The sequence below is a fragment of the Ruditapes philippinarum genome, unplaced genomic scaffold (genome assembly GCF_026571515.1).
Source record: "Ruditapes philippinarum isolate M1 unplaced genomic scaffold, ASM2657151v2 ctg174_1_1_1_1, whole genome shotgun sequence".
NCBI classification, from domain to species: domain Eukaryota; kingdom Metazoa; phylum Mollusca; class Bivalvia; order Venerida; family Veneridae; genus Ruditapes; species Ruditapes philippinarum.
Window position 1 is genome coordinate 14,181 of NW_026859355.1, and position 13,924 is coordinate 28,104.

The 13,924-nt window shown below is 31.8% G+C and overlaps 1 protein-coding gene across 1 annotated transcript; it reads right to left on the reverse strand.

Annotated features, from left to right (window-relative positions):
• Positions 1-240: 240 nt before the first annotated feature.
• LOC132756214 (interferon-induced protein 44-like) lies at positions 241-6,751 on the reverse strand. Its single transcript, XM_060747222.1, has 5 exons — positions 6,719-6,751; positions 5,056-5,253; positions 3,187-3,330; positions 2,778-2,949; positions 241-889 (listed from the first exon to the last, which is right to left on the reverse strand). The coding sequence occupies exons 1-5, from the start codon at positions 6,749-6,751 to the stop codon at positions 612-614; spliced, it is 825 nt and encodes a 274-aa protein (XP_060603205.1). The 3' UTR covers positions 241-611.
• Between the last annotated feature and the right edge of the window lie 7,173 nt (positions 6,752-13,924).

Genomic DNA, 13,924 nt, shown 5'->3' on the forward strand with positions numbered 1-13,924 from the left:
TTTTTTATAAAATTTAACTTGTCACTTTTAAATTACAATTAAAATGATTAAAATAAATGAGCTACGACCGTATTATGGACTAAATCATATTTGTAATTGTGTTTTACACTTTTAAAAGTAAGATTTTCATTTTTCAAACATTTTCGTTACTTTAACTTCTTCATGCATATAATCATGAACATAAATACATGTAATGTTATAAAAATGAGAATAAAACAAAAGAAACAAATCATTATTGATAAAAATAAAGATACGCTACATAAATCATTTCAGCAAACCATCAATGAATAAATACAGATGACATGTGTTTTGTTTTAAAAGAACAATTCAAACACATTTATTCATAATGTGACTATGTACTTTAACATTGATCACAAAGTGATCCTTACCTCGTGGACTGCAATACGAGTTTATCATTTGATTTTGACAAGTTATGTTTACATCACAATTTCATGAAACTCCCATTTTAACAAAATATTACACTTTCATTTTAAACAACCAAGCAAACAAACAGACAAAACGAGCGAACGGACGAACAAACAAACAAACATATGTATGTCGTCTGTTCAGAGGTTCTGAAACGAACTTAAACCACTGTGGTTGTTTACTACTCATTCTTCAACCTTATCAGCATTGTGTGAATGCATCTTTGCCATAAGAAGAAGAGATCTCAGGACAATCAATATTGGAATTGACTCCCTCCATGTAAAGTGCCCAATTTCTTCAAAATTGACAACAGGATATATCTTTGGCACAGGAATTTCTAGTTGCTTAGATACATTTTGAACAGCCTGTTGGATTTTCCTGCATCGGAAAATTGACTCTACACTATACTTGACATGCTGTGATAGCTTGTCAGTTTTCGTTAGAACGGCTATCACAGGGATATCTAAAATAAAGTAAATACAGTTTCAAAGCAGTAAAAGGCCATACTATAAACTTAAATGTTGTTGTATTCTTTGCATTGTTTAAGATTATGAAAGAATTTATCACATGATTTTATGTAGAATATAAAAGATAATACTTGAGTATAAATGTAAAATTTCTCAACTTCCAATCAAATAATCAAATATAATTTAACTGTATTTAAATTAAATTAATTTATCTCCTCAGATGAATATCAAAATGATCTTACTAAAACCATAAGCTTAGAATTGTTATAATTTAGATAAACCACTACAGATATTTTGCAATAATTATGATGTGACACTATTTGCCACACATAATACAAACAAGTTTGCTTCGATTTGCAGCTGTGGAAAATATGTTTAATTCGAATTGATTTAGAGATATTTTTGAATTAATTATATAATTTTTATTATACTGAATATTACGAAAGCCTAATACTGTCAAATAAAATAAAAATGTAAAGGCGTTATAATGCGAATGAGGGCGTTATTACGCGAATAAAGGCGTTATTACGCGAATCGTAAGGCGTAATTACGCTAATTAAAAGTCGTGAGAACGCGAAGAAAAGGCGTAGCAACGCAAATAAAGGCAAGGTAACGCGAATATAGGCATTGTTATGCGAATTAAATGGCGTAATAACGTGAATAAAGGCGTTATAACGTGAATCAAAAGGCGTAATAACGCCTTTATTCACGTTATAACGCAAAACAAAAGGCGTAATAACGCAAATCAAAAGGCGTAGTAACGCGAATAAAGGCGAAGTAACGCGAACCAAAAGGCGTAATTACGCAAATTCAAATGCATTATAATGCAAATGTTATATCATATTTTTACTAATCAAATTGTCTAGTAACGTGAGAAAGGAAGACCAATATTGATCTGAATATAAAATTGCTTAATATATAAACTCGTATAAAATAATATAATATACATTAACAATAACTACTAGTATCATTCCATTTCCGGAGTAATAATGCAAACTATTTGTCATAAGCTTATGAAGATTCTTTAATATTTGCCAATATAAGGTGACTTGGTGACTTATTGGTCCTTTGGATTGGACGTAAATACAGTTACTCTGAATTCACATGTATAACATCATTGATTTTACACAGGTCACTTCTTTTCTTTTCTTATTTGCGTAATAAGCCTTTTGATTCGCGTAATAACTGCTTTATTTGCGTTACAATGCCTTTGCATTTTCATTTTTTATATTATTTGTCACTATTAGGCTTTCGTACGAGTGGCATATATCACGAATATATGACTTGAGTTGAGTTGATACGCAAAAATGGATGCCGCCAGCAATCATTCTCAACTCTGTGGAGAGGTCTGAATTGACCTCTCCAATAACACTACCCTCCTTTGTTGATTTGTCAAATTTGCTGCGCTTTAAATTCCAAATAAATATCATAAAAATGCTTATAGCAAGCAGTCAAGTAATTTGCCATGACAAAACATTTATTTATTATTTAAAGAGAATTTGCAATTTTCAAATATTTTGCTTAATTTTATCGCTTTCACCTTTGTTTTTTATCTGCACATGACCAGTTTTGGTATAACTGTCTTTACAGTCACGCACTCCTGCTCCCAAATCGAAATGTACGTATGTTCTACAAAGAGAACAGATTGATAGGTGAAAGTATGCTGTTTCAAATATTTTATATTTTTTATATTTTAGGGGTTGCAGTGGGGGTGTGGAGCGGTGTTTATTTGGAATTTATTATTGTATTGTGTCTTTTCAGTGTAATAATCGAAAATAATTAGAGAAAAAAGAAAACCAGAGACTATTCCTCTCAAATTGCAAATTTGAAAAAATATACCGAATTCTCAAGTTTAAGTTTTATTTAAGACCAACATAAATATACTCATTGAATGTATGGTTTGCATGATCGCCTTGACGCCATATACAAAGTTTGCGGGAAGTTCGTACGCCATTGTACTGTCGACGACAATCATTACACAATGAATCCTATCCGAAAATGTTGGTGTTGATTCATAATACTCGTCATCAGAAGATATTCTTTTCTCTGGATTAAACTGCGTTTCGTGAAAGAAAGAACAAAATTTTATTGTTTTTATCATTTTTACTATATTATCTCAGATGTGTCATGGTTCAAAGAGGATTATTTAAAGCCCAATCACTATGACATTGCATATATATAGTCAAATGCTTTTTGTGACCTATTTGTTTTTTACAGTAAAACTGGTATTGCGTTTGTGCTGTACTTACTTAAACGGTGTTTTAGTACACATCTTTTTAAAAATAAAACATACCTTATATCCACTTTTGATATGTCCTTGTAGAATAAGTTTGATATTTTCTAGAAATGGATGCATATCCCTTTTTAAAAATGGAAGACCTGAAATATGGCCGAGAACAAACTGTCCCAAGGTACCAGGATAAACAAAATTTCTGTACTGAAATAGAAATATTTTAAGATGTATAGTATGTCACTCAGTTTTGTGTATTAATTTTACCAAATGCCTTTGATTGAAAAAAGTTACAACCAAAGAGTGATTTAACATTGGATTTTTTAAGTATATGTATACAACAATTGTAAATGGTTACTCAACTGTTTCACTAACGATCTACTTAATCAAATTATATATTTAAGAGATAAAACTTATACGAGGGATAAACCAGAATAAGAATTTAAATGTAAGCTTTTAGTCCTAAAACAGCAAAATTTCATCTCTGATTCAAAAAATCAATTTTAACAAACTTATCGATGAAACAACACATTACACTGAACATTCAAATTATTTCATCGACCTTTGTTTTTAATCAAACAAAAATGATGTTATTCATTCCGGCGTTGTGTATCATTTTCTTGAACAGGAACCATGGAATCACTTACAATATTTGGTTTTCTGAAATTCTGTCAACTACTTCAAACGCGTTTTGACTGCATTGGAAAATATGAACGAACATGCTGACTTTGAAGCATTACATGTAGATATTAATAACTTTGTTTAGAAAAATTGCTTTACTGGATGTGTAAACATATATTGCAATAAAGTAAATAATCAGATACACACTTTCGCTGAAATATACGGGAGGCCAAATCAAACTATTGTTGTGAACTCTCAAACAACTAATAATGAATAATTTCCGTGAAAAATTGAAATCTGTTATATCATCAACAAATAAAACAATTAAAAAAATTAAAATTCAATAATATTTATTTGAAGTTTATATTACAGATACTACATTAATGCATAATATATTCTCTTTTCGGTAAAACAAAAATTTACAACAATTAAGCACATAATGATCAGCACATTCATATCGCCGCAAAGATTGTAATGCACATTCGGCGCAGTCTGTGTTTCCCGCAGCTTATTATCCATAGATTTGAAAGCCAGACCATCTTTCGCCTTGTATTATTTTAAATTCTATTAATTTAAGCATTAATTTTAAAATGTATAAATTAAATTCATAACTACAATAACCTTAGATCTATGCAATACTTGAGTTATAGCATTGCTATGTAATACAAAAATAACTAGATTTATGCGGGGTTTCTTTATCATATTCACTGTGCCTGAAGGGGACTTTCCGAACAGATGGCAAATGATCATAAGAGCTCCTTTTTTCAGACGCCTTGATGATAACGTCTTCGAGGAAATAAATGTTGCAACTGCAAACAACCGGACCTGACAACAACCCAGAGTTCAATAGATATGAAATTCAAGCATGAAAGTTTTCAGGTACTATGTCAAGTTGACAAAATCAATGTTTGTTAAAAGCACTTTGGTGTAATCCTGTTCTGGTGAATAAAGACATATTGAAACAGTACTGAAAGGCATTAAGTACTATTTGAGGTTCAATTAAGTGACACATTGAATTTTTAACAGTCATAAATTTAACGAAGGCAACATGAAAATTAAAGGACTTCTGGTTTAAACATATTTATTTAAGCTCGATTGCGAAACAAGTTCTTGCAACTTATATTAATCACTTTCGAGTCTGCTTCCTGGAACCAACCAGTACTGGTGTCATATGAAGAAACATGGTCGTGACCCGAGTAGGGCTCGAACCCATGATCTCTGGGTTGAGAGGCAGACACCTTAACCATTAGGCCACCGCTCCCCTTTCTAAAGGACATTAGGGTGATTCTGGATCGTACTGTGTAAACTCACATGCGTGGTAACAGTTTCTTCCATCTGAGCAGCATTACAAACAATAGCTTTTTGGCCATCACGTATAGAAGCAAATGAGTTAATCAGTGAGGACATCCCATGCCCACGAAGGCCAATTGTAAGGGCTTTAAACTTTTTCAAACCAGACTCGGCTGTTGGTTTTATATCATGTACATCATTTTGAAGTTTCTCTGCTGTCTGAAAGATATAATTACTTATTTTGGTTAATGAAATGGAAAACTATAACCTAAGAGAATACCAATATTCAGTTTTATTTTTAAGTTATCTGACTTGCGATGTCACGAGTACACTACTATCTTTTGTATAACTTCAATATACCATGCCATATACATATTGACATAAAATTAACTATACTTATTAGAGATCAACAATGAAAAAGTTTTTCTCACTTCTTTGTTCCATTTGAAGTTCTCGTATGGTTCCCTCCATGGCTTCCATGTCAGTCCTGTAAAATGACTTTTAATGAAATATAACATAAGACTCATAAGGTGATAATAAAATCATGCTTTATTCAGTTTGACATTATAGACAGAAATTTTTTACTAAATGCCTTTGCTTACTTTGGAAATCAGACAAAAGAAGTCCTCGAATTATTTAGTTTTAACATATATATTCATAATTGGAATGAAAACCAATGATTTTGAAATGTTCGCCTCTTTTTGGGTCGAATAGCTTTAGGTACGGAACAGAGATATCATCAAGATATATCAACCTTATAGTTTTTTTATTGTTAATGACATATTATCATCGGAATTGTCAACCTATAATGTGACAAAATGTCTACACATGCATGCATTGATTTGTTCATTAATAATGCAAAAAAGTCTTCCGAGAATTAAAAATGTAAAAACTGTTCAAGCACAAGTCAGTTGTAAAATTTTGTCGAACAAAACTATTCAACCAAATGCGTAATTCAATCAAATATAAACACACAAAAATCGTAACGTGAGAAAACAAATAACCATAACACGATTTTTACGGAATAGAGAAAAAGAGAATCCCCAAAGAAAGCCAAACACGGCAAAATTATAAAATAAAGCAGGCTCGGTTTGATTAAATCTGTTCGTTGGCGATACTGGAATTTAGAAACATCCGCAGATGTGTTCATACGGCGGTTATCATGGAACCTTCAATGTGACATATTAGTGTCATTCCATGAAAAGCAGCGCATGGTCCGCAAGTAAAAGAATGCGTGTGCCCTAAACGAGAAAACAATAGGCGGAACTTAATAAAATAAAATTTTGAAAGGGGATCTGAGGTTATGAAGCCTGCATATCACAGACAAGAAGTAAAAGTCCAATTTATAAAACACGCAACATATCCTTAGGGTGATTTAGGAATACTAGAACCCACCCAAGTTGAAAAGAGCAAAATATATAAAACTAAAACTGATACTAAAAATACTATCTTAAATGTATACAAAACAATAACGTCGTGCCAAACGATCTTCAAGGATCGAAATTATAACATCATTGATTAAATGTACGGGGATACTTTTTACAACCGCCACACGGCACAAATAACACGGATGTGACAATGAAATATAGGAAAAAAAGAAAGCCCAGCACGGCAAAATTGTAAAATGATGCAGGCTCGGTTTGATTGAGCCTGTTCATGGACGATACTAGAAAGTGCAAGTTACCGTCCACGCCCCCTTCAACAATGCACACGCCATTCTTATTACCTCCCTGTGTATTTTCAAACCGACGGCGCCATTTTGTTTGAAAAATCTGATAAATAAAAACATTTTTTGTCGAATTTTGTTATGAAAACTATCTTGAATGAAAGTGAATGGTCTAACTTAGAAAATGACTCCGAACATTAATATTTTTAATTCAGTCGTTAACGCCGTACAGACGTTTAAAGTGTTGTTTACGTGCCGTCACAATGTAGCGCCAAACAGCACGTGCAATAACAATCAAATCAAGAACGCTATTTCAATGTCGCAAACAAGTTAAATTTCACATTTATTGCGCAATTATTACTTTGTTTTTCGGTTGAAAAATATAGAGTGAAAAAATAAACAAAGTGAATTAACGTTTTCAAAATTCGTAATTCTCAAAATGTTTCTACACACGGTAGATTTAACGACAATTTTTTCTCAACCCACTGGAACAGACTTTAAAGAACGTTTCTATTGGAAACTCTTAGGCGAAAACAAATTTAACCACCAAACACAAAGTCAAGCGATATAATAAATATTATATTTGTTTCTTGACGTGTTTGAATGGAAATAGATATTAATTCTTAAATTATTGTATAATTTCGTTCAAATGCTTTGTAATTAATCACTCAGTCCTATCGGCAATATTAAGAGATTAATACACGGAAGAGTATGGCCGGAAGGTGATAATCGGCCCGCAAAATGAATAATGGCCACGAGGGCTTCAGCCCGAGTGCATTTTTTTACGTCAGGGCCGATTATCACCTTCCGGCCCTACTGTGTCGTGTATTTATGACTTTAATACACTTGTTAGATCTAATAGTAGCATTTTTTCTAAAAACAAACTTTGAAATTTCTTTCGTTGAAGTTGATGTCTGCATTTTTACTGTACTGAACTGTATAGTTCAGTAACTTCTACAGAGTTGTTAACTTTTTGTATGTTTAAAGTGCACTATTGTAGAATCTAGAAGCAAATTTTATTTTCATTTTTTTTTTGATTGAATTTGTCGTATTATTTCTTTATATTTCAATAGTAATAAAACTGTGTTTGTACGAAATACGCTTAAGTTCTCATAATAAAATCAAGAGAACTTGTGCTAAAAACCTACCTTCACTTTTACAGTTAACTGTTTGATGACGTAAAATATGACATCATTGTTTCAGTTTGTGCACGTGCACATATTATTCAGTGGGCTGATAACCAGTTCTCAGCCCAAGGCCGCAAACTCATAATAGGTCACGTGACACTCATCATCAGTTGAAGTCATAGGCGATTTTGTTACTATACATAGTAACAATTGTATTAATTTGAGGTATATACTTGGTTGCTGCACGCCATTATGCAAAAATGGCCCGAAGATGTGCATAATGGCCTGAGGGTCGCAGGCCCGAAGGCCATTATGAACTTGAGGGCCATCATCGTATAATGGGGAGCAGCAAACAAGTATTAACGTATTTAATACATATGTCCGAAAAACGGCGTTTAGACATCGCCGCTAATCTTGGTTGTCGCACTTTTTAAGAAACGGACAGTAACTGTTGTCAATGTAAACAAATATCTGTCATACAGTTTAACACTCCGATTAACTTACAAACGTGATAGATCTAACAAAAAATAAATGTGAGAACATTTTGTTTTATTGATTTTTTTTATCGATAATTAGATCTACTGGACTCTGTACATTTTTTGTGTGAGAACAACATTTAGATCTAGTGCCAGATTTTTTATGAAATTTTGAGCTTTCAAGACTGATGTTTTGGTATTAACCTCTAAATAATGCACTCAGAATTGATATCTATTTCCTAATTAACAAACGTCACTTCATTATAAACATAATGTCTGTAAACATGTTTAAAGAAGGTACATGATATAACACACACTATGAAACATCTTTAAAAACGTTATAATATTGTCATGTTGATACTCCGGTTATTTGTAGCTAAAAAGCCATGTTTACGCAAAAATAGAAGTGAGGTACCACATTGGGAAATTAAAAAAAAATGTATCTCCATTGTAAAGTGAAATAATATCCATTCAAAAACATGAAATAAATTCAGTTATAGGGTAAATGTGCCTGTGAATACATTTTGTCATTGTCCAGTCAATTGTGAGTCAAGCTTAGTAAAACAACGTTGAATGAAAACAGAAAATAGAAAATAATTTTATTTTACCGATTCCAAGATAAAGTCCTAAAGCCATTTTTACACAAACACAATTCAGTTATTTTAAATATATGAATATTAAAATGAACATAATAACAAATTAATTGCCAGAGATTGATTTAACGTCTACACCAGGTAAAAAAACCCTTCAATACAATAGAGTTGATCTGAAGCGTTTGATAATTATAGCTGTATTCAAACAAACCTTTCACGTGCTATTAAACATATTTCTTTTGTCAAGTTGATATCGTGTATAATAGTATCTCGTATTTTAGATGGACATTAAAGATAGGTTGTTAAATTTATTGTGTACATTGACATATCGCTTATAAGGAGGACATAAAAGATGTATAATTATAGTTATTTTTAATCGGGTATTCGGTTAAATACTATAATCATTTATATTGGAAAACACACTTGAAATGAAAAGAAACGTTCTAAAATTGATGTAAATTCATGCTCGATTTTTTTCAGAGACCTATGTAATCTATGAATATCTTAAAACAATAAGCCGTTAATTTTTATCTACAATCTTCTTTATGGTGATAGCATATTTGGATGTTACTTGTTAACACTTTTTATTTAGGAAATTGCGGATAATAAAAGCAATTATACTGATGGTAGTTTTACATTTATACATAAAGACAAAAATGATAAATATTATATCATATTATATCATATTATAATACAATTTGATTTTATATTTAACCCCCCTAAAAACCGATAAAAACTGAGTTATTGCTCATGTGGGCATCAATTTCATTTCTACAAGAACTCGTTTTTATAGACGCGGTATTTTACAGGCATCAAATATGTGACCAATTCTTCTAACCAATATAAAAAAGCTTATGACTATCAAAGTTTTGGAAGCCAAACAATGTCCGCATAGCACTACCCCACTCATTGTAAAGAAAAATACGAAGCTTCAAATGATATAAATATGCATTCTACTTGTAATGAACATTTTTCTAGTTAGGTAAAGAAATGGATATATTGAAACAGTCCGAATGGTAGTTCTTGATAGGAAACAGCGATGTCAATATTTTGGTATTGTTTGAATTTATTAACCTATTAATTATAAATACATTAACGTGCTTCTTTGAATACAAGTGATCAAACTTCGCCTATGTCATTAATTTTACGGAAATTACCGATTTAGTTAAGAACAATATATCCCCAACATTGATTGTATGGTTATATCAAATCACTGTTTGGAGTTCAGATGCAAGGAATTATATCACATATCAGTTTGTCTCAATTTCTAGACTCTGTCATTCAGCATTTGGATATACATATATACTTTACTATATTCATAAACTAAGGTTATCATACATAATAATACTCCTATCATTATTGATAAGCAACGACTGTATTTTTACAGGTTCTAGTATATGATGCTGAGAAGGGAGATTATGTGTTTGCTGTATACTTGCTGAATCAGAACTTTTAGGAACAAAACCGGATATAGCTGATTTCCCCAAGTTCCTCCCTCTGCCACAGGCCCGACTGAAAGTTTTACAACAGTCCGAAAGGAAAATAACATGCTGCAGAGAAGGTAGCTGCAACAGACGCAGATGCAATTCTGTTTATACTCTGACAATGTTATGGAACAAATGTTGCAGTAGTGTAAATTAACAATCTTTGTTATTTTCTTTTACAAAATCTATCACATCAACAGACAAATGAGACATATGGTCACCCATCATCAAAATGTATCGATATTACAAATCGATGTTACAAACACTTTTTCTAAACCATTTCTAAACTCATTGGATTCAAACTCCCAGTTATCCGGCAACCAATCGCAATATGAAACTCTAGGTAGATTTTTTGAGAATATTAAAACCGGATGAATTGTTTGCCCATGAAGCAGAAATGGCAATGTTAACTGTCACATGGCCAAACAGTGCCCTTTGAACATACGCATTCCCGTGTTATAACGGATTTATCACTTCTTGACTTGTTAAAGTCTTCAAGAGTCTCTTATAGAAGTAAAAAGTATTGGTCCAGCTTACCTTGATACAGAGATGCCCTCCCTCTTTCCGTTTATGAGACTGTCAATTCTGATAGCCTTTTAAATATCTTTGAGCCGTTTTTTAGTTGGACCTTTGTTCACGTTCATAAGGGTTTTACGCCCAGAATATCCCCTTTGTTCAAGCTAATAATGGTTTTACGCCCAGAATATCTCCTACGTTCAAGATAATATGGGTGTAATAAACCCCCTAGTAACGCCTTCTTTTAATGGTACACTGTGATTCAATTTCGTTTTGCCACATTATTCCGCTTTGCACTTCATGAATTGTTTTGACATGGCAGAAGGATCATGTATATTTGCTTCCAAGACATATCAAAAAAATCGATAGGAAAAAAACTAAAAACCTCACATATACAGCACGATATAGATATTGATTTAATTATATCTAAATTCATTGGTTATAAAAACTTGATATTTAATTTAAATTAGTAAACAATTCAAAAATAATTCTTCAGAGTATCCGAAATATTCGGAAATCGTTAATTCATTATTTGTTTTTTTTAAAACAAAATAGAGATTTTTGGGCACGAATTCTTATAAATTAAAACTGCGCTTAAGTGAATAAATGTTTACCTTAACGGTACGACAAATAAATCTGCATTAGTATTGCTATATCCAATAAATAATATCTTTGTGTACCTGGTAAGCAGCATAAATGCGGTAATTTGGTTACCTCTAAGCTACTCTGGTTACGTCCCTTTAGTATGATGCAGATGTGTCAGATAACCGTACGAACCGTAAAATTTTAGACGACTGAATATCAATTTGAAAGTAAACCGTCCGTAGTGTTACGCTTTTTTTATTTAGTTACACATGATTTATTACATTTACACAGAGCGTTGGTCTACAACGAAACTTGATCCTATCTCTCTATTCGTTAGGATTACTAGCTCATTTCATTGACTTTTTAATCAGTATAAAAGTTATCAACATTTGCTAGCATTATCAAATGTCCCAACATATAATTATCTCTTCAATAAACATTATAACAATAATGCGTTAAATTAAAATTGGATAAATAATACTGATCCAATTTCATATGGTTAATATAGTCAGGAATACAGTATTTTGCACAATCATAATTAAATAAGGTAACACGGTAGGTTTGCTGTGTGAGTTGTCCCATGTCAAATTTACATAGAAAAGAAAGTTTTGATATTGCTGTATTCTAAGTTTAAGTGCTAAATATTGTGTTTCAGTTATAGTATTGATGTAATTGGTGTTGATTTCATATATGCTGAGGCAACCTGACAGATGCGATTTAGCTGTTAAATCATTTTAAAAGGTCAACAGATGAATTGAAAAAGTGAAAAAGTACACTTCTATAACTATTATTGAAATATATTAACTGTCGCAAGGTTAACATACCGTAAGAGTATATGACCTTCTCTTTAATTTAAAAATACTACGAAAACCTGTTAACTTAAAATCTGATGTGAAAAGGCATAAAATCGTTTTGGTATTTTGATTTATTGTTTCAAAATGCGTCTTTACGTTTTGATTTTGTTTTTGAAATTCATAGCACGAATAGGTAAATAACGAGTTATTTCATCGTCTAGAAGCGGGATTGTGTTTGTTTGAAAATTGAAGTATTTGCTTAAGTTGCAAATACAATGTACAAGTATATATCTAATATTATTATCAAAATACGATTTTTCATTTTCATAACTTTTTCGCTACTTTAACTCATTTAGGCATAACACAAAATAACACAAAATATAGCCTATCACACAGACCATGTTATGTTTTGAACTGAAAGTGTGATATTGACCTTAGAGGAAAGGTTGGTGACTGAGTTTTTAAGCACGACACGTCGTCTCATTATTGTGGTTATTTGTGACAATATTTTCAAAATCCCTAAATAGATAAGTATGTTATGGACCGGACACCACAAAAACCATTGAAAGGACAATGTTGACTTTTTATCACATAGTGTGACCTTTACCTTGAGGGATGGCATCTGGATGTTGCGCACGGCACACTATCTTGTTAATGTTAACATCTGTGCAAAATATCTAAAAAATCACTTGATGGATGAGAAAGATATGAAATGTAAACAAAATAAACCCTATAACAGACCATATTTAGCTTTAATTTCTAAGTATGACCTTGACCGTAGAGGAAGGGATCTAGGTGTTAGTCTAATCATTGTGATAATTTGTTATTTCAAATTACTTTGATAACACGGACACGAAAGTGTTACGGACGGACAGAGCCTTTCTTTCTTAAAAAAGGCAAGGGACAATTAAAATTAAAATACTTGTAGTATAGAATCAAGTGAGAAAATGCCTTATTTTATTGTAAAATGATGCACTTAGGAAATAGGAAATTTAAAAAGAAAATAATTTACTAAAATAAGATAATATTATAGAAAGGCGTTGAAAGGTGAAAAGCTACAGCTAATTAACTGTTTTATTAAAGGGTAAAATTCATGTCAGCTCTTCAGACACAGAGTTTGACACAGGCGATTTCAGAGGGTACTAATGCTGAAGGTTTGTTAGTTCTGATATGAGTGAGGTCAGTCGTCAGTGATTGAAAGTTCACCGGAAGTGTACTCTGATGACATAATTCCTTATCCGGAAGTAAGCAATGTTTGCTCAGGCTCCGAAAAAAATAGTCTCACCTGTAGGTAGTTTGAAAAACTGTTTGTTCAAAATCAAATTTGAAAATGCTTATTTTGCCAAGCAAATATTCATTAATCATGAATATCTTTTATGCCACGGTGGCATATACCGTGTGTGTGTGTGTGTGCGTGTGTGCGTGTGGAAAAAAGGCTTGAAGATCATTAGATCACGAAAGATTCATAGTGTTCCATTTCATATTGCAGTACATGTTAAACAGTTATGAGTGTAAATAAAGTTGTAATAAATTAAAGTGAGTTTCTCATTTTTCACTTTCAAGTTCTGCTTGATTTTTTAACATAATTCAAGATATTTTGTATTATGCTGATTGACCAATACTAGTAAATGTTTATAACAAAATTTCAT